The sequence below is a fragment of the Tachysurus fulvidraco genome, chromosome 12, assembly GCF_022655615.1.
Source record: "Tachysurus fulvidraco isolate hzauxx_2018 chromosome 12, HZAU_PFXX_2.0, whole genome shotgun sequence".
Taxonomy (NCBI): Eukaryota; Metazoa; Chordata; class Actinopteri; order Siluriformes; family Bagridae; genus Tachysurus; species Tachysurus fulvidraco.
The window spans coordinates 12792285-12814001 of record NC_062529.1 but is presented as its reverse complement, the minus strand read 5'-3'; the positions used below and the strand labels follow the sequence as shown (position 1 = coordinate 12814001).

General features: G+C 37.4%; 1 protein-coding gene across 3 annotated transcripts; it reads right to left on the bottom strand.

Moving 5' to 3' along the window:
- Window positions 1–7: 7 nt before the first annotated feature.
- ubr1 (ubiquitin protein ligase E3 component n-recognin 1) lies at window positions 8–19957 on the bottom strand. Of its 3 annotated transcripts, none has more exons than XM_047821468.1 (47): window positions 19833–19957; window positions 18177–18442; window positions 17897–17975; window positions 17701–17811; window positions 15473–15600; window positions 15190–15328; window positions 15006–15068; window positions 14777–14900; window positions 14309–14416; window positions 13694–13782; window positions 13409–13507; window positions 13124–13281; window positions 12946–13045; window positions 12728–12856; window positions 12470–12650; window positions 12275–12336; window positions 12062–12172; window positions 11450–11515; window positions 11239–11340; window positions 10906–10969; window positions 10612–10736; window positions 10431–10483; window positions 10224–10326; window positions 10086–10146; window positions 9728–9882; window positions 9503–9602; window positions 9310–9413; window positions 9142–9222; window positions 8621–8802; window positions 8109–8308; window positions 7924–8017; window positions 7656–7808; window positions 7408–7505; window positions 7226–7319; window positions 6968–7116; window positions 6814–6869; window positions 6626–6722; window positions 6442–6509; window positions 6148–6295; window positions 5916–6006; window positions 3205–3341; window positions 3005–3113; window positions 2830–2886; window positions 2649–2726; window positions 2086–2256; window positions 1659–1760; window positions 8–1488 (listed from the first exon to the last, which is right to left on the bottom strand). In XM_047821468.1, the coding sequence occupies exons 1-47, from the start codon at window positions 19875–19877 to the stop codon at window positions 1347–1349; spliced, it is 5232 nt and encodes a 1743-aa protein (XP_047677424.1). In that variant the 5' UTR covers window positions 19878–19957; the 3' UTR covers window positions 8–1346. The 3 variants fall into 3 exon arrangements, with proteins under 3 accessions (XP_047677424.1, XP_047677425.1, XP_027028284.2); XM_047821469.1 differs by having other exon boundaries at window positions 9310–9410; XM_027172483.2 differs by having other exon boundaries at window positions 10098–10146.
- Window positions 19958–21717: the final 1760 nt, after the last annotated feature.

Here is a 21717-nt window from a genome sequence, read left to right as displayed (position 1 = left end):
AAGGAAGTAGAGACATAAACGAATTTAATGTGAGATAAGGAGACATTCTGAAGATTTCATTTGTAACATATACAGACAATAATGTATGGTGAAATCCTTTTATGTTGTAAAATGTTACCTTGCCTAAAACCAGACTTTTAAAGGGTAAAACACCAGAAGCCTTTGCTGAATCCTGTTTTACACATCTTTGCAATTCTTACATGACCCAATATGCAAAATAGTCAGATAAAACAGGTAATTAACCATGAATAAGAGTGTTATACAAAAACTCACTATTGTATTAGTATCTGTATAAGAACCTCATATTACTCTTGATTGATTCTGATGAATGATTCTGTAGTATGAAGCAATTCATATAGCATGTAATAGGATGACTATGACATAGTTTAATGTAATAGCCCTAAGATTAAGCAAATCAGTATAATTTCATTGCATTTTATTTTTTTATTGCCAGAAAATAACTGTCAACCTGTCAAGCAATACAAATAAACTGCAAATTTAGACCATTTATAATTTCAGCTTTAATTTTTCTGAAGTAAATGATGTGAAAAGATGATAAGTATTGAAAGAAGTTAACACAACCATGAATCTGACCATCACTTATTAAAACAGTACATAATTAGATTCATATATTCTGTAGGAATCATGTGGAATTGACCTGTATTTGCTTTTTTTGGGATCATGATAATCAATTTGGAACTGTTTGTGTACAGCTGATATCCCTTGTTTGTTTCCTGTATTTTATAGTAAAATATACATTTTTATCATTTATTATATATTTGATTGTGTTAGATCATATGTGGAAAAACAAAGCTTACATTGTGGCGGAAATAAACAACTGGCAAAATAAGTTGCCAAATGTACATACGTTTACATTAAGTATACTATATTCTCAGTAATGTAGTTTTTCCACAGAGTACAGAGTAAAACGTGACGAGTCCATAAGTGAGGAGGATAAGAACTAGGTGAGCAGTTACACAAAGGAACCGGAAGCATTTTCTGCAAAAAGTGCATACACAAGTAAGACAATGGAAAGCTGTCTCACTATTTTTTCGACTCTTGACACTTGTAAACAACAGAAACAACTCTAAAGAGGGAAACAGCCAGAGTTGTACAAGAATGAGCATGTATAGTTTCCCTACTTCACAGTAATAAGCTTCAGGATGCAAAACTGAAATGAAGTGGGGAAAAAAAGAATAAAAAGGCAAACAGGCCTTCTGATTAATCCATGCTGCTGCCATTTTCTGTACAGAGACTCGTATTTTAAATGCTGAAAGAGAAATCATTAATTGGCAAAAGCACCCAAAGGACATTTGAAAGACTGTGAAAGAGTCCTCCTCCTGAGATCAGAGCATCTGCCACTCAAAAGCAAACATGACATTGAGCACCTCCAGACTGCGGGCAATCTCCTCAAGGATGCAGTGTTGCTGCATCAGCTGGTGCAGCTTCCTGTAGCGCTCCGGACAGAGGTGCAGTGGATTCCCACGGCTAGCGTAACAGACAACAAATTACATCAGCAATAATTTTATGTCTCTATTAAAATAACTAATTAACACCACAAATTTGTGGCATATGTAACTTATGAAACAATGATCATACAAAGTGGTTTAAATCAAAAAGTTATTAATGTCCACATTATCTTTCATATTTGGACCTACTTTAGCTGAGGATCTGTTTCCCCATATTCATCAAGGTAAGGAGCTGGATATGTGCTTCCACGTGTCCTGCTGGCCATCAGAACCATCTCACACTCTCTCACCCTGTTCATTAAGATATGAGGTCAGCAGAGTTTATTTGTCCTTAACTTTTCATACATATAAATCCTGCTTTGGAATGAAACCACGTTGTGTTTTATGATTTCTTTTTTTTTTCTCAGCAAAACTATTCCATGATTTATAAAAATTGCTGCATTCTTGGAAGCTAAATAAGAGACCATCCTCTTAAGATCATAATAGTCATAATCATGTGTGAAGTAACATTTCTAACATGTTATTATTTAAAGGAACTTACTATGCTCAGTTATGGAAAGGACCGGGCATGTTTTCCACAAAAATGCCTCAAAAACTATTGCTGAAGTTTCCTTACCTGAGGAACATGCCAACTCCAGCTCCACAAGTGGCAGAGTGGGCTGTGCAAGCTCCCACCGCTTCACCATCCAGCTGCACCTGACAGCATGAGCTTTGAGAGCACAGCATGACCCCACAAAACAGACACAGTGTCGGGTGCTTCCGCTCATCATCCGATGAGTTTGGACACCTGAACGGAGGGTAAATTGCTTAATCTTCATGCAACCCATATGTTTATTGGAATGACCAAAACAGCAAATGCAAAAGTACAGATATTAGCAGTTATCTATGACATAATAATGCCTTACAACTGGATATTATAACTGGCTAATCTCTTAGGAATTTCACACCGAACAATCTTTAGAGTTGACGCACAATAAGGTGTTAGGTTGCAACAAGGCACAAGAAGAGATGTAAAGATGGAACAAGTAGCCCTAATCTATACAAACAAAATACCACAGCTTAATAAAGCTATAAGTTTTTCAATTAATTTGCCATCAGTATGCATACATATGTATGGCATGCTTGCAGTCTTCTAATATGTTGTTCAGGTTAAGTAAGATTCTGAAGCAATTTACTTACTTAAAATGACTGGCCTGGTTAAGCAGCACACTGTAGTCCTCAGGAAGATCAATTAACCTGTTTCTCTTCCGTGGATACCTGTGAAAGTTATTAAAACTGTATTAGTTGTTAAAACAATGTTATACAAAGTTCCAGGATGCAAGAAAAAAAAATCAGAAAAGAGAAGTGAAAGTGAACTAACCTGATGATGTGCATTTCTTCTCTCAGAATATTTGATATAGCTTTATTCCCACACCACCTGAAATATGGCCACAAAGAAAAGTATGGAGATCATGCTGTTGTCTACACTTTCATGACAATAGTTAAAATCCTTAAATTAAAAAAGTAATATAGTGGCATTTAATGGAATAATGTACCTCTGTATTAATGTTGCTGCAGTGTCCTGGTGGTCCTGGAAGAGCTGAAACAGGTTGCAGGGCAAAGCAAGGTAACTACACAGAAAGGGCAACTGGCTCTCACAGGACACTGCAATAAAAGAAAGAGGAAAGGGATGATTGGAAATCTTCGAATTGTCATTGTTGCATGAAGTGTTCATATGTGTTGAACAGTGTTTCACCTGCACTACTCGAAAGCTCCTCTGGAGCAGGCACTCCTGTAAGGCAATGAAAGAAAAGTGCAGCACAGCGAAGGAAGGGGAGAACACCTCTCTTCACTGTGTCTACAGTCGTGGAAGCAGATGCACCTGAATTCAGCCTGGGAGAAATGAGAGGAAAATGGTGGAAAAGAGAAAAAAAAACATGAGTAATAAGATGTGTGAAAATATCTATAATGAAGGCACTACCTGCTTACATACATACATGTATGGAATAAAAACACTGTCAATAATAATCGTACATAATTCAAAGCATGTGTGTGTAAATTTTAATTTTGCGGAGTTGGATCCCAAAATTTACGGCCACGACAGTTTACAGATACGAGATTTTGTGTGTTTGTTCAAATACAACTCCAAAATGTACGACTATGACCGTTTACACACACAATGCTTGTTTTCACAACACCTCTTTTTCACACACGAAAACGGTTTGCGAAACAACTGCCAAAAATACGTCATCACGTTCACAGGCATTACTATCCGAGGGAAGATGAATCGATTCCACGAAATGCGCATGCGCCCCGCCCGCTTTTAAACCACTGGCGCCGAAATCGCGGATCAGCAGCCAAGCGCTCACTCATCGTCAGTGTTGTATAAAGTATTAGAAAGCAATACTTGAGTAAAAGTACAAGTATCATACTAGAAAAAGACTTTGGTAGAAGTGAAAGTCACCTTTTAGAATACTACTCAAGTAAAAGTCTTAAAAGTATCTGATATTTACTGTGCTTAAGTATCAAAAGTCATTTTCTGATATTCAATGTACTTAAGTATTAAGTAAAAGTAAAATTTCAGTGATTTTCGGTAGGTATAAGATCAGGGACGGTTCTAGGGTTTCATCTTTAGGGGTTTTAGCCCTCAGTCTTGTTCTCAGTGAGAACAAGAAGAGTTTTATATTATATATTATATGACTACATAGTAAGCCAAAAGTTATGGTATTATTAAATGGCAAAAGTGGACACCAAAATTGTATGCATGATGTAATGATGCCAGTCTTGAATCAAATCAGTTCATGTATGTGTGCATTCTCTACAAACAGTGTGTCCAATGAATGCAGTCATTAATAAACAAATATTCACAAATCAATAAATGTTATTTTTATTTAGTATTGTATGGATTGTTTGCATTGATATTTTGTTTGTGCTACAACTCTGGTAATAAGAATAGTGAAATTTCACTGCTTTTGGTTGCTGTATTTGCAGCTTTCCGATTAACGTTATACATTAACGCCTCCAGCTCTGACTGCGCGTGCACTCTGCGCATACCTGTGCTTCTCCGTACAGCGTGCAATGCAATCTAGGAGCAGTGATTCACTAAACCTCTCTTATTGCAGTCACACACATTTCTTCTGATTCTCTTTTGTAGTAATGAAGATGCTTAGTGGAAATAGAACGGAGTAAAAGTATACATTTTATCTAGGAAATGTAGTGGAGTAAAAGTGAAAGTTGACAAATTTAAATAGCGAAGTAAAGAACAGATACGTGACATTTCTATTTAAGTACAGTAACGAAGTGTTTTTACTATGTTACATTACAACACTGCTCATCGTCTCAGGTAAGTTGGTTTTTCCTTCCAAATTCGGACATGTTTAAGGGTTAGTCACTAATAACAGAGAGGAGTAATATTACAGAGATAGGTTAACTATAGTAAGTAAGATTAGCTCTCAGAGTAAGGTTACATTAGGTGCTTAAAGAATACAACTGTTTAGGAGGTCATCACTGCAGTCTGCAGCGTGATGAGATAGGCCTACATAAAAGAATTAGCAATTTTAAGTGTTAACTTACTAACAGCTGTGTACATGCACTGGAATACACAGGTCATGCAATGTGTTCACTGCTTAAGTGTTAGTCATATTTTATTGTTTATCAGGTTCCATTAGGTGACATCTTGCACTCAGCCCTGAATCTGGTGTCGATGTTGACCAACACCTTAAGTGTTGGACAACAGAAAATGGCGAACCAGTCCAATATCAGTGGACAGTCAGCACAAGAAAGAAGGTCCAAGTCAAATGGGCAGTCAGTGCAGCATGAAATGGCTAGGTGTGAGGTGTGTGTGGGTGTGTGTGTCTTTTATGTAGGCCTATCTCATCACGCTACAGACTGCAGTGATGACCTCCTAAACAGCTGTATTCTTATACACCTAATGCAACCTTACTCTGAGAGCTAATCTTATTTACTATAGTTAACCTATATCTGTAATATTACTCCTCTCTGTTATTAGTGATAACTAACCCTTAAACATGTCCGAATTTGGAAGGAAAAAACAACTTACCCGAGACGACGAGTGAGCACTTGGCTGCTGATCCGCCATTTCGGCACCAGTGGTTTAAAAGATGGCGGGGCGCATGTGCATTTTGTGGAATCGATTCATCTTCCCTCGGATAGTAATGCCTGTGAACGTGATGACGTATTTTTGACAGTTGTTTCGCAGACCGTTTTCATGTGTGAAAAAGAGGTGTTGTGAAAACAAGCATTGTGTGTGTAAACGGTCATAGTCGTACATTTTGGAGTTTATTTGAACAAACACACAAAATCTCGTATCTGTAAACTGTCGTGGCCGTAAATTTTGGGATCCAACTCCGCAAAATTAAAATTTACACACAAATGCTTTGAATTCCGTACGATTATTATTGACAAGTGTTTTTATTCCATACTCATGTGATTACTTGGCAGCCTCACCTGTCAATGTGCTGTGCTACAGTAAAATAAAGAGTGGCTGCTGCTCTGACCTCCTCTGCATCTCCTCCTCCAACTGCGCCTGCATTCAAGTCTGCTCAAATATACACAGAATAGATGCACTCCAACAGATATTAATAGTAATACTTTAATAGTGACTACTGATGTGATTTAATAATAACTATAAGGATTAGCCATTTGAAAACATAGTCATGTGTGTGTGTTGTTTTTTTACCCTGTGATGACACAAGGACCTGCACTATGTGGGCCATGGTGACCAGGTGCACTAGGTGGAGATGATTATAAGCAGTACTGATTGCTGACGGCTGCAGGTCAACACTCTCCTCTTGATACAACACAGGTATAGACAGAACTAATCCCACCTGTGGAAGTACAACGTTTTCTAAAGGACTCATTTATTGAAGTAAGCATCAATCAGGTTTCTTGATGCAATTTAAACCTGTTTAAAATATACTGCATATTTAATTATAATTATAATATCCAAACACACATTCTGTTCATCACTTACCAAGAGATTAAAGAAATCTACTTCTAATATTGTGGGTATGCCTTCTGCATTAGACACAGGTAACAATACTATGGAGAAACAGACAGAGAAAATTCCAATAAACAAAAAACACAATTCACACCATTCAGAAGTGAAACATTTATTCTCCTTCATACAAACACACGCAGTGAACATGCGGTTTTACCTGAGAGCAGGTCTGAAAAATGTTTCTGTATGTCACTTTGAGAACACTTCATTCGCTGAATAGCTGAGAACTGTACCAGTGCTTTGAGACCAGCAAGCTGTAATACACACATCACATCCATCACACCTCGTAATCATGCAAAATAAACAGAAGCTACACACAAGTAATCAGAAATGTCAGAACCTGACCTGTCTGTTCTGCAGAGATCCAAACAGAGCTTTTCCCTCTTCCTGTAGCATGTTTTCTACAGAGAATGCCAAAGCCATTGTTTACATGAAATGACAAAGTAGTGCCTACAAGAGGACAAGGTAAGAAATTATGTTTATGGGAAAAGCCAATCACCTGTAGCCTGGATAGTGTAGGCACAAGTGTTCCAGGTCATGACAGGCATATAAGGGCACAGCTCATTGGGTGCTGTCTGAAGACCCACCCTGTGCACTGTAGTGGCACACACTACCAGCATTTCCATTATACTGCTTGAGAATTTTGGCCTAACAGAGACAGAGAAACAATTACATTCAGATAGTTGTGTTATGCTGCCTGTTGCATACATTGAATAAATTAATGTACTGCTCATAAAATTCGTAAAGTGAGACTCACGGTGGCTGAACTCCAAAGCTGAGTATTGACCTGAAGTCAGTATGTGAGTCCTCAAACAACCCAGTTTCCTCTTTTCTGGTCTCAGTTGCATTTTCTAAACGCACACACAATCATAATGTTCTAAAAGTTCTAAAAAGAAATGCATTAGAAGTTACTACTCTGAGAAATGAGAAGATTCTCACCAGCTCCTTGAAGGACTCCGAGCCCCTTGATCCGAGCAAGCACTATTTGTATCCAACGAGGAAGCGTGAGCAGCTGACCAATCATGTCAGCACTCTCACTAAATGTGAGGAAGAGAATTCATATGACCATGAGAAACACCTCAAAAATAATTCAGCTTTTTTTGTGATAGGATTCACTCTTGCTACAAAAAGATTTTTAAAAGAAACTACAAATGTAAATGGATGTGTAGTACACAGAGTTGTCATACTAGTTGAGTTTGCTGGGCTCCATGGGAACAAGAGGGACCACAGTGTTACAGAGAGATTTGCAGAGTGGGCACAAGTACTCCCCATTTTCCAGGTCTATAATCAGCTCAGTATGCAGCCGGTTCCTAGTGGTGTTCTGTACCGAATCAAAATATCTGTGCAAAGAGATGATGTAGAAACATCAAAGCTAAGAATCAATGATTTTTTGTGTTTCTATATTAACAGAAATCTTTCACATGCACTTATTTAGTTATTTTAGCATGCACTTACTTCTGCCAACAGATGGCATGCATAAAATGCCCACAGCTACCAGTGTGTATGCCCACAGCTAGATCAGCGGGCATGAACAAGGGGTAGGAGTTTTCTGTCAAAAATAAAAACAAGGAATATTTTATATAATCCAGCTAACAACCTAAAACTAAAAGGTTCACACAGGTGTTACGGCAATCACTAACCTTTTGGTGAGAGGGTTTTGCCCCTACACTGGGTTAGAATTGTAGATCGCTGAACACAGGCTGTAAGCACCATGGCTCGAGCCTGAGCCTGTACCTCCTGTTCCTCTTGACACAGGATGCAGGTGAGAGTTTCCCAGTCACTTGGACATACTCCTTGCTTAGGCCCCACAGCCACACGACTGTCCAGCTCCATTAAACTGCTGGACAAATTGTTCACCTTCAACTAAACTTGTTTTTTAACTTCTGGCCTTCTATCATAGACTGCCAATCTATAGCTTTAGGATGCTGTGACAAATAACAAAATCCCTATTGGTTAATATTATAGGATAGATTTTTAAGTCTCCAGAACTACTGTTTCAAGATTCTTGGCTCAGAAAACCATGATGCAAACATTTGACAGTGTTTTCAATGCTCCCATTTAGCGCACATTTGGCCCCCACAATGAAAAGGTCTGAAACTGTGCTCAGTATCAGGGCTTTATTCCTAGGTTTTATGAGCAGACTTCTCCTTACCTGTCTGTTGAGGACACTGGCTCAACCAGACAACCACTCTCAGGCATATTGTCATACAGCATCTTGTGAGTTTCAATGAAGTTCTTCTGCATGGCAGACATCTGAGCCATGATCTTATCTCTGTGAAGCTTAGCAACTTCAGCTTTCCTTTTCCGCTCTGATTTTTCTTTTTCATGAATATTCTGCACACATCAAGGCACAATACTGCAAAAAAAAGCATGCTTTCAAGGGGCAAATTATGGGCTACAGTCAAGCTAGGCTGCATTTTCAGACATTATAGAAGCCACAGGCTGCTCCATTTGGAAGTATTCTATAAATTCGACTGAGAAACGCTGAACACCTTGAAAACACATTGAAATCCCATTTCTCCAAACCAAGTGGTAAGTGTGGAATATTATTATATGTATTTCAACTTGGAATGCAAATCTTTAACAAGACTGAATGACTTACTGACATTTTAAATCATACAATATCTGAAAAAAAGTTAATTCTATTATTATGCCAGATCATCAGACCACTACCTCCTCTGCCTTGGTCTGATCTGCTGCACATGAAGCAGAGGGGCTGGATTTCTCACGAAGGCACTTCACAATCTCAAACAGCTGAAAGGAAAATTTAAAAATAAACAGCATAAATAAATAAATAATAATATAGAGGTTATAATTGAGACTGTAAATAACCAGTTATACCTGTAGTGTCCAATTTATCATGTCGGGGTGAGCTTCAAAAGAAGGATTTGACTTCATTTTGGACAGGAAATGGAACAATGACTTCCCGTGATCCTCGCCAACTTCTAGAAGGAAATACGGAGGGTTAAATGTATGTAGTGCATGGAACATGCTATTGACCCACCATGTCTCCCACAGTGACAAGTATACGTACTCCGAGCTTTGAGACTGAAGTCAAATGTCACTTCTTCAACACTACAAGCTTCCAACTGATTTTTTTCCTCTAGCAAAGCCTGTCCTACAAGATGCAATGCCTGGAGGAAATTCACAAACAAATATATACACACGGATCTTAACATGTTTACTAATCATGTATGATTGTATACAATAACATGCATCACAGGAACAGTATCATTGATCAAAAACAGTGTCAGCATACCCTTTGGATCATGGCTTCAGTCCACAGAGCAGAATGGTCCTCAGCTGCCCTCTGCAGCACTCTCCTAAGCACATGGATGAACACATCGCAGCAGAGCAATCGCACTATACTGGAGAAGGCCTGGGAGAAGGGAGGAGGCACTGGTGGCCTAAGAGCTGGAAGGATGGGAAAAAATGATCAGCACTCAAAATTCTCTTGGAGAATAGGAGTGGAAATAATCATCCGGACAGCAAACGTGTTGAATTTTGTATAGGATTCTGGTTTAGTTTCTGAGGAATCTTTCAAGCTTAATGTGTGACCTATTTCATTTCCATCTAAAAGATTAGACTTTAAATCTTAGGTTTAGTGTACAGTGTACCTGGACCGTTACCTTTGTCATGTCCTTCCTGGACTCTTCTTTTCTTCTGTGCATCCTCAGCCTGAGATAAAGGTGCAAAACGTTATGCAAAAATAACTTCCCAGTAGTTTAAAAAAGACACTATTGTACACAGTATACCTTGCTTTGCTGTGATTTGCTGTAGTGGTAAAAGAAGGGGTTAAACTCCTTAAGACATTCCTTCTTCAATTCATATAAACCATGACCAGAAACTCCTGGTTTCCTAAAAAATGATGTTAAATAAATAAATAGATTAATTCATTATTTTTATTTTTTTTTAAGTGCATAAATGCATTTATTTTTGATTTTCATGTGAGATTGACTCACTTGAATGTGGCAACTTTTGAGATAACAGTTTCAAGCCCAGTTTCCTGGTTTTCCTACAATAGAAAATTACATCATATTAGATGATCTACTAAGTCATATTAATTTTATCAGCTTTAATCAGCTTTATTTTTAGTAGCATCACATGACTAAATGTAAAAGTTACCATGATAGGTTTGCTTACATTTTCAGGCAATCCTTTAACCATGCTACTGTGAGCCATAGGTTCTATACACAAGAGATGAATGACTTCCCTCATCGTCACTTCCTCTTTAGTCACATTACTGATTCCAGGGACGTACCGCTCACCTGTTCAAACAGAAAACCATAACTCATAACTGTCCTACCGTGAACAAACAGATTTGTTATAGGAATCCATAACGCGGATCTGCTGTACTAAGCTATATATTGAGCAATACAACAAAGATAATATCACAGTTTTCCTTTACAAAAGCATGTTAATGCTGTATGGACTTGCCTGTGATGATAATCAAAATGTAGAGCATTTCTTCTGTCAATCTGTTCCATTGTTTCTGAAGGTCCTACAGGGAAAAGAACATCAGCAACAGTAGAAATACTCCTTAACTTAAGGTAATATAGCAACCTATTAGTGCCATTCATTTTATAATTGACAATGTTGTTTACAGACTTTAAATTGTCTGTATTCTTATTACATGGAGATCGTGTCTAAATTTGTGTTTTTCCTTATGCTTTATTTCTTGTTTGCAATTGCCTCCATATTTTTTCCAAACACATTTTGAAAAATGTAGGTTTTAAGGAAGCAGTTTTAACGTAATCAATTCAAACAAACCTGATCTTTACTTGAGCAATTTCCATTAAACACTTCAAAGAGCTCAAATCTCAGTAGAATTAGCATGATAAAGTGGTTGGGGTCCATTTTGGAAGCAGCAATCTAAAGGCAAAAATAACCATTTTATTATAATTTTATTATAATATTTATTCATCTGTTCACTGCACATAGTATGCCATGAGGAAAAACATAAGAAAAGCCTGGTACCCACCTGAAGCATGATGATGTCTTTGTCAAACATCTCATCTCTGCATTTCACATCCTGATAGTAGTACACCTACACCAAAAAGCAAAAGACAAGGCAACACTGGCTCAAAACAAGCTTTGAATAATTAAAAAAAAAGTGGGAATTTGTATATATAGTACTAATGAGCCACTGACTGTGACTGAGTGCAACACTGTGGCATTAGTTTCCATGTTAGAAATTGCCTGTTCATCTGTTCAAAACATGCTGACTTCAGTCAGATAAATGACTGTAGATGTTGCAGTGGATGGGCCAAATATATCACAGTAAAAGGAATAATAGCTATAAATTTATTTATAACCCTTAGGGAGAGGTCATCACTGCTGAAAGTGTCATCACACCAGAGCAGTGTGAGAAACTACTCATGCCCTGAGATGTCAAAGACATGCTGCAGTCATTCAATGCAAAGGCCACTACACTATTTTTTTTACAGCTGTAACCCAAAAGTTTGTAGCTGTAATCTTAATATACCCACAGCTAATACTCTATCAAATTTGTCTGCTTACGAAAATTCTCTCTTAAGAGAAAAAGCACAGAAGAAGGGCAAGAAGACAAAACCAGCATCTGAGATCATCTGACCTGACTGACGAGGGAGAGGCCATTTCGGCGCCACATTTCCGCAGACACCTGTGCTGCAAGCACCACACAACGCAGAGGGAATTCAGCATAAAAAGGCAAGTCCATCTGCTCCTGAAAGATATACATAGCTCTATACTAAAAGTATAACAATGACAGGTCTTATTTAACACAGGCACATTTTACAAGTTCTAAGATCTCTCAGGATCTACTCACGGGGTCCACAAAGTCAGGGAGATATTTTACAGCTCCTGTCCGACACAAGAGGACATACAAACCTGCACAAACACAGAACATTTAACTAAACCTGTTTGACTGCTCCAAGAATACTAATGTTTTTCTTTGTAATGAATTAAGCCACTGAAAAAACAAATTTATTTGTTATTGATCATTTGATGTTCACAATCTCACCAGCTAGGAGTCTAGTGATGGGCAGGTGGATAGAGACAGGTTCTTGAGAGACTTTGTAAGGACGAGTGTGGAGGATCTGCTTGCACATGTAGTGGTCAGTTGGCTCACTGTGAAAGGGCTGGTTGGTGCAGCGTTGAAGCGCACGGAAGCACTCCTGAAAGGCTAGCAGTAAAACTCTTTCCTGTAAAACATACATGGTTTTAACAAAAAGCAGAGTGACTATACAGTGATAATGATAAGAGTCACATTAGCACTTACATCAGACAAGCACCAGTCCTGAAACATAGACAGAATGTGGCGGAGCTGGATCTGAATAGAGAAACCCGCCTCCCATTCTGGCTCCACCTCAATGTGCTGACCAACCTGCCTTTTGACTTCCTCCATTCCCTAGTATGTGGGGGGAAAAAATTCAAACACAAGAGTCTCACAACTACCTCAGCTCTTCTTTAGGCAAATCTTTATCTGATGGCTAGTACCTGCATGCAATGTAGGAATCCAAGAAAAACAGTGAAACCTTCCAGGAACTTTCCCCTTAACTGCTCAGTCCATACAGTGGGTTTACTGATTAGAATATACCTGAAAAACAAAACAAGTAAAATTACTAAATGATGATGTCTTTTATACAATGTATAGTACACAAACCCAAAGGCTTACTTGAGGTCATGGAATATCACTTGGACCCTGAAGAACTTGTCAGAATTATAACCCTGAAAATGAAAGCGATTGTTGCTGTCCAAATGTTCCCTCAACATCTCCATGACTGTGTCGATAATCACTTTGATTACATTGCCCTCTTCAATCAGCTGTCTGGCCTTATAAGACAAATAAAGAAAGCAAACAGGTACCACATGTTCCAGGTGAAAAAATGGATGCTTGGAAGAAGTACATGCATGATGACCCAAGGCAAAAATGTTATATGTTTGTTGCACTTTTTATTACCAGAGTAGGAACAGTGAAGATCTGCACAGACAAGGCTGTAATGGAGATGTTCCTTTCATGATCATCTCTAATGAAATCCTCCTGTAACTGCTTGTAATGCTGATAGATAGATAGATAGATAGATAGATAGATAGATAGATAGATAGATAGATAGATAGATAGATAGATAGATAGATAGATAGATAGATAGATAGATAGATAGATAGATAGATAATGACAGGATTCATACAAGTGTATTCAAGTGTATTTTGCAATTATTTAAATCCAAGAAGGAACACAATGAACCTCTGTGAATTTCATGGCAAACTGCCTCTTGTATTCCGTCTCCATCAGCAGGCTACTAAAAATCAGCTCGTGGATAACCTTGCGAGCTCCTAATAAAAGCAAATGACATAAATATAAGGTATTTATTATTGTATATAAAATAAATATAAAATAAACATTGCATCAAAAAAATCATTACAACAATTGGAGAAACAATACTTTAAACATAATTTCTCTCCAATAATTACTGACAGTAATGAATATTTTCAATAAATGCAAGCAAATATATTTTAGTACTACTGGGGTTGACAGAGGACAGAGACCATGCCATCCCTACTCAAGAGCATGGCCAATTTTTCCCCCCCTTGGCTTATGCCCATGGATGACCGTGACATTATTAGGATTTGAACTTGCAGTCTCCCAAAGACAGGGTAAAATCTTTCCTGATGTGGCACTTAGGGGCCCCGAAAAAATTTTGGAACAGGTACCAAATCAGTGTTTATATAGCATTACAGAGGGCACTGTATATGTGCAATGATATTATTTAAACAAAGTCCCAAAATATCACATTTTAAACAAAGCTAGTATAGTGACCATGGCAAAAACAAGCATAAAAAACACAACCAATGAACTTGCCTTTGTAAAGTCTGGCATCATGCAGCATGAGTCTGTTGATTAAACAGTCTTTACTGCTGTCAGCACTGGGCTCCAAAGCCACCTGGCAAAACACCTGCCTCAAAGCCACTGAGTAATTGAGATAGGAGTGTGTGCATGAGTGTTGGAGAGACAGAGCGAGGGAGGGCGAGGACAGAGAACATGATTCAAAAAAAGAAACAGAAAAACACAAAAAAAACATAGTACATTGGTAAGCTTCAATTATTTATCCAAATTATTTCAAGCATTTAGCTGATGTGGTGATGTGATGAGCAGAAAGGCTGAAGAAGTTCCATTTTAAAAAGAAGTACCAGTTACCATATAGAAACAGCCACTGGTACCGATTAGTTCAACAAATGTCTTATAGCTGTTTAGCAAAATGTTATAATGCTGTTTTAAATCAGAGCATTACAGTTTTGATTCCACAATAATACTATGATAATGGTTTACCGGAGTAGCCAATGATCTGCTGGAACCAGGCACCCAGCCTAAGGGCAAAGGTTTGATGAGCCATAACAGTTGAATGCAAGAGCTCCACTCGCAAGGGCTGCTGGGTAATATGCTCTGAGCTGGACTGCAGGTGCAATAAACAGAGACATTTTTAAGTAAAAAAAAAAAAAAAAGAGAAAGTAAGGAAAGGGTAAAAGATTCCAGGAGTCCAGAAGCTTAAACTGCTTACCTTTATGAGGTCTTTGGCTTGTTGACAAGATCTCAGGCTTCCTCTTTTGACAGCTCTGCGACCCTGAATCATTGATGAGACAAACACAAGCGCTTCTATATAAACCGACTGTATTTTGATATTTCACTGTTGTTTTAAAAGGATATATAAACGCATGTGTATGCATATATGTAGAATATAGTACCTCCTTGTCAATGAGAGAAGTGTGTATATGAGCTTCAGATTGATTACAGTTGATGGCCCTCTGAAGAGTGTAGATCACGTGATCATATGAGTGGTGTTCATCATTGTAAAGCACACAGTAAAACGTGTTCTCCTTTGATCTAATGTCAACAGTAAATACAAGCAAAATTCATACTACATTATCATAAGATCTGTGAATAGACCGTTTATTTCCTGATACACCTGTATCACTAAAAAAATAAAAGAAGAATGTACTCCTGAGAGTAAACCATTTTTTTTCTGACCTAGGTTGCAACTCCTCTGGGAGCCCATCTCCTTCCTCCCACACGATCAGGTCAGTGAAGTACTGCAGCAGAACCTGGAACAGCACCTTAGCACGTTCTTGTAGAGCTGCCTCCAACACACACTCATCCTGAAAAAAAAAAAAACACACACAACACAGCAATGTCTAAAACAGCTTCCAGAAATCATATTTTTTTCCAAACATACTATAGGTGTACTACAGAATCTGAGCAAAGATGACTCATCAGTGATACACTACATGAACAAAAGTGCACTAGGAGTGTGGCTGTGAGGCTTTGCTGAGGTCAGGGACTGATGTTGGGTGGGAGGAGGTCTGAGGTGCAGTCAGCGTTCCAGTGGCTTGCAAAGGTGTTCAATGGGTTGAGGTCAGGGTTCTGTGCAATTCTCTCAAGTTCTTCCACTCCAACCATGTTAAACCATGTCTTCATAGAACTCGCTGTTGGAAATTATAATGCTAGAACTGACAATTGTGTCTAGAAACAATTAGTTGGAAGGTTTGGGAAGACTCTCATATGGCCATATAGTGTAGGATTCTTCTTAAAAGCGATAACTAGTTTGTTTGTTTTTACAGCAGGTAACTAGTTACACAAGCTGTAAATCAGGGACAATCGAATGCACCACCAAAAGACTAGGAAGTTAGAAGGTTTTGTGGCCCTAAACTATCTTCCTTCAACTTTTTTCTCCACAATACTCGATCACACTGAATTCGAGATCATTAGGAGTGAGAAACATTCTCATGTAAACATTCAAAAATGCTATGGTTTGCTATGACACTAAAAGAGCTGAATGTCTGAGTAAGAATGGACCCGTTTCTGAAATAGTGCGTTGAGCGACAGCTTTTTAAAAAATAGTGTACTTTTAAATGTTACTAATATATAATCTATAGAAACTAGTTAATAAGTTATCTGATAGCAGAATGCTTCTGTCAGAGAATGGGGTGATGCTAGGCATACATTTTTACTGGGGCACAGGCCCCAATCACTCAAGGTTTTCTCAGATACCTAATGTATGTACTCTGCATTCCACAACTATGACAAATAATGTAAGAGTATATATTTACTATACGTGTCCTAAAATTAGTTGGTTAATTGGTGGAGCATTAAAGTGGATCACCTATTTTTCATTTTCATTTCAGTTTTTTCCTCCACCTTTGACATACAGCTCCACAGGAGTCAATAATAAAATGTGTCAAAATAGTTTGTCTTACTATTTCAAAAGTCTTCCGTTTCTGACGTGGCCTATTACTCTATCACTTCTTTCTGAACACGTGCCAATCCTCTGACTGCAGGAAGCTGGGTGCGTGTAAAATGCTCAAGTTATTACATGCACAGTTTACTTGCATGGTCGCTGTGGTATCTGGATAAAACTCAAATAAGAGATTTTACTTTACTGGGACACAGCAGATCATTACTTGGGCATGTACCCCAGAAAAATGCGGCTAGTAATGCCCCTGGTCAGAGATATATGAAGCAAAAGAAAACTAGTCTAAAGTAATAGAGGACAAAAAAGTGCACAAAATGTCTTGTAACTGCTCTACAGAAACAATAACATGCTCATGTTAGCAACAGACCACATGAGCAGCTCATGAGATCCTGATCATCAGACACTCTGGTTCCCTGTATAAAAGCAGGGAGGAGAGATTTTAAAATTCATGTATGAAATGTTTCTGAACAGCCTACCATGTGTGCTGTTTGGGTCAGATAATGCTTGTTATGGTTTATATTGTGTCTGTTCTGGTCTTAGAATGGTGACAGAAACTAGACCACAAAGCAAAGCAAACCAAAGCAGCTCTTTTCCAGGCAGATGTGAGGACTTCCTGAATGTAATCTTATCACTGAGAGTCAGATGAGTGACATGCATATATAATTATAATGAATATATGAATAATGATTATAATATTTATGTAATGCATGTCACAAAAACATTTCCTACCAACAAAAGAACACTATAATAACAGCCAACAATAAAATATTTATCTCTGCTTGCATAATCTCTCATAGATCAGATCTGATAAAGCTTGTTAATGGTGCAGGCAAGTTCATGCGTCACACAGCCTGCTGTTTCCCCTGCCAGCAAAGGACAGACTGTTCTGCAATTGTCCTCTGACCTCTGGGGAACAAGTTAGGTCATACTAAGCCATGGACGGAAAAATGACTGTCCTAAGAAAAGCCTCAAAATGAGTTTAAGCAGGAAAAAAGAGAGGCCTTACTGTTTCCATGGCTATAGCAATGCTGGAGTCGTGTTGGGAGCAACAGGGGCCGGTCTTCCAGGCCTCCAAATCACCACAGTCACAAAAGCCACCTCCAGATGATGCATGCATCTAAGAGAACAGGTGTTTAGTAATAAATCAGCAAAAATGATTATGAGCATGTAACAGAGTATTTTAAGGAGGTTTAGTAACTGACCTTATATCGGTGGCCTTTGTGTACACTGTTCTGAAAGCAGTCCATACACAACACACAGGTGGGGTCTATTGCACAGTCCCTGAAGACATAGAAAAGAAACAGAACAGACATTTTAACATATTCTAACATATGCACATCACCTCTTCACTTTAAGGTCGGACGGTTTTTAATAACATTCATACAGAAAAAAAAACCTACAGGAAGTTTATTAACCAGACAAAGGTACTTTTATCATAACTTTTCCATATTCTATGCATAAGTGAAAGTTGCCAACTCCAACCTGCAAGAATAGACCGTCTCGCCCTCTTTAAAAACACGTCCACACAGTTGAGAGGAAGAGCCACCGCTTCTTTGCTGAAGTTTCTCTAGGCCAATACTAGGGTCCTCTCCAAACAGGAAGTACTCCAGAGGTTGTAGGAGGTGTTCCTGTACTTGTTCCTCCTCTTCCACCAGCTGGGGTTCAGCTTGCAGGCAATAAATATTGGGGACTTTCTCTGCCACATTCTGGAGTATTGCAGTTCGCCGGTCTGAAGCCTCCCATAATCTCTGCAGAGAGATATTTATGTACATTAATTGCATTTTATTCTTTTTTTTTTAAATTGATTCTTATATAAATCTAATCTATAAACCTAATCTATATATTATCTGTGACATTGACAAGGCGACTTTTTGTCAAAGTTGCAAACATATCATGCTACTTCATGAGCAAGCTCATAGTCCACACTACACAACTGCTGCAAGTGATGAGAGCCAGTGAGGCAGCAGACTCTCATCACCTACAAAACAAAGCAAATGGTGAGAAGAAAATGTCCCTATTCATTCTGCTGCTTCTTAGGAGACACCATGCACCTAGCTCAAAATTGAATTTTTGTTGTTGTTTTTTCAAAACATCTTTAAAAGTTATTTTTTTGTGTTTGCTGAAAATAATTCTGCATTCATATGACGTGCAATCCGTAATGCTGAAAAATACTGGTAATAAAAAAATCTTTTATAGCACCAAACTAGAAATTGAAGTATTTCCATAGTTCACATGTTGCAAATACACATCAGCACTACATGTAAATGTAAAAACCTTCATTTAGAAAAAAAAAAAGAGAGCTAACTACTGTCAGGATGAAAGATATCAAGTTATAATAAGAGTGTAACTTTCTGCAACCAGGGATTACTTGAACAGTTAGCTATATATGCTTGAAATGACAATAAAAGCTTCTTGCCTTGACTTGAATATGTTAATATTTTGTCTATTTATTGCAGTCACACTAAATTATCTTCATAAGATTTATACTGAAACACATTAGACTGAGTTAGGACCTATTTGCATTTCATATCCTGGTGGGTTTGAATGTGACCAGTTAAATAATGAGCTGTGATTGTTAGCACCTTACTGGGCTATGATTCCTATACAATTATTAATCACATCCATTAAATTATATATTATAGATATAAATTATTACTATTATTATTATTATATTTTATTTTAAATATCCAAAAGGAACAAGCAATGCAAACAGAACAGATTAGTGCAGAGTGACAAAACTGTTCAAGTTCTTATCTGCAACAAAATCTTCATAGCATGGCTAGTTTGTTAGCCTGCTAATGTTACATATATTGCTATTTGAAACAGATTCATAATAATAAATAACAACATAAAGAACTTTAGCCGCCTCAATATACAATAAAGTCGTGAAATGTAAAGTATTTCTGTAAAAACAAAGCTGTCTAGCTATACTTTGCTGTGCTACAACCCTTTGACGTTAGCTGCTTAGCTCTGTAGCTAGTCGCTATTCGAAGCATAAAGCAAAACAAACCTGTAAGGAAACGTTTATGTCGCACGAATCACATAACAATAATAATAAAACAAACACAATTCGGATGAAAAGGCAACAATTCACAAGTAACGACATGTACAGAAATTAACACAAGCTGAAATTATTACCTTCCATAACTGGAGCGCGTTTACTGATTTTTCACCTTCCGCCATGTTGTCTGTGCGCCGCACCACGGCAACCAGCGCTAGCAGCGCAGCCGCAGCACGGCAACCAGCGCAAGTTTGCGACAGCAGCGCATTTCTATTATGCATTTGATTAAAGTTTCCCTTTTTTAGTTTTTGGAATTAAAAGTAGTCGATTATAAAACATAACCTTTAAATAATTAACAAATAATAAACATTACAAAAAAAACTTGCATGTCATTTTCCATTTATGTATATAAATAAATGTATATTCTTTTAGCGTTTAGTATATTCTTTATCATGTGATATGTGTGAATTGAATCTTTAAATTATGTCAAAAAGTTTCATATGACACGTGAACCCATTTCAGAGATTTTTACACAGCAGTTTGTCCTTTACTGCAATTTAATAAAGAATTACAGGGTCTTTTAATGACATTTTGTTAAAATCAACTATATATTTATCAAATATTTTTGAGAAATTCCACATCCTTTAAATATAGGATTATGGGGATAGTGACAGAAAAGGGAGTGCACATGTCATTTATTTAATGCATATATTTAAACTGAGATTCTTGGCTTTGAACAAAGAAAAATAATGTTGTGAAATATGTAGGAAGGGTTGGTTTATTGGTTATGGTTGGTGAAGTTGGAAATGAACCTACACAAATTACACCATTTGTATAAGGCAAAGATGCTTTTTGTAGAAATTGGCCTAAAACATTTAACATTATAAAAAGGATTTTAAATGGAATCCAGATAGGAATTTGATGTAGTTTGCTGTATAAGAGGATTTCACAATATATCATCATCTGAGTGTATGATGTTTATAAGCCAGTGCTTCTCTCTACAGTAGCATATGGTCAAGGTGTCCATGATTTTTATTGTTTTGTTACAGTTGTAAAAAATAAAAACAATACATTTTTAAAAATTGTATTTACTTTTTAAGAAAATAGGGATAAGCGGTAGAAGATGGATGGATGGATGGATGGATGGATTTAATTATTTCAGTGGAAATATCAGGAATAAAAGCCTCCAGGGCTATAACTAAGATATTATTGTTCACTTCTGGTTGTTGGGTGGGGAGATGGGTGTTTTTTTTTTGTTTGTTTGTTTGTTTGTTTGTTTGTTTGTTTGTTTGTTTTAAGATTAATTACTCTTTTGTCATTGTCAACATACCACTAGAGGGCGTCTACTCACAGTATGGAGGATGTGAAGCACAGGACTAATAAAATAATGAGTCGCCAGTCAAAAGAAGAAGAGTCAATGTTTTACCTAAATGAAGCCAAATGCTCTTGTACGATAATGATGAACAAAAATAAAGAAAAGTTAAGTTAATATATAGATGTAAGATCTATAGAATGCAGTTATTATGAAGTAAATGTAGTTTCAGGTGTTGAATTTGCATTTGGTAGCTGTACATGTTCTCTCAATATGCATTCTAAGGAGGTAAGTGAAAGAGGACAAATCACCAATTTGGTAAATTCTTAAAAATAAGGAATCCACTTGTGAACTCAGCAACAACAAAAGGCCTGGTGGTCAATCATGGTGAAAGCACTGTTACACCATTGGGACACAATATTAGGTCACTGGTATAAGAAATGGAATAATCTTAATTGGCCAGATCACCTAACCTGAACCCAACTGAGCATGTTTTTTATTTACAGATAACTAAACTACAGATAGAAATACACAAACATGCAGCAATTAAAGGCTTAGCTGAATTAAAGGTCTGGCATAGCACTTAAAGTGAGAAAAACCCAACATTTGAGGATATCTATATAAATTATAATTTATTATTATATAATTGTATAATGATAAAATCTGTTAGTTTGTCCAATTATTGTCTGTGCCTTTGTAAATAGAGGAAC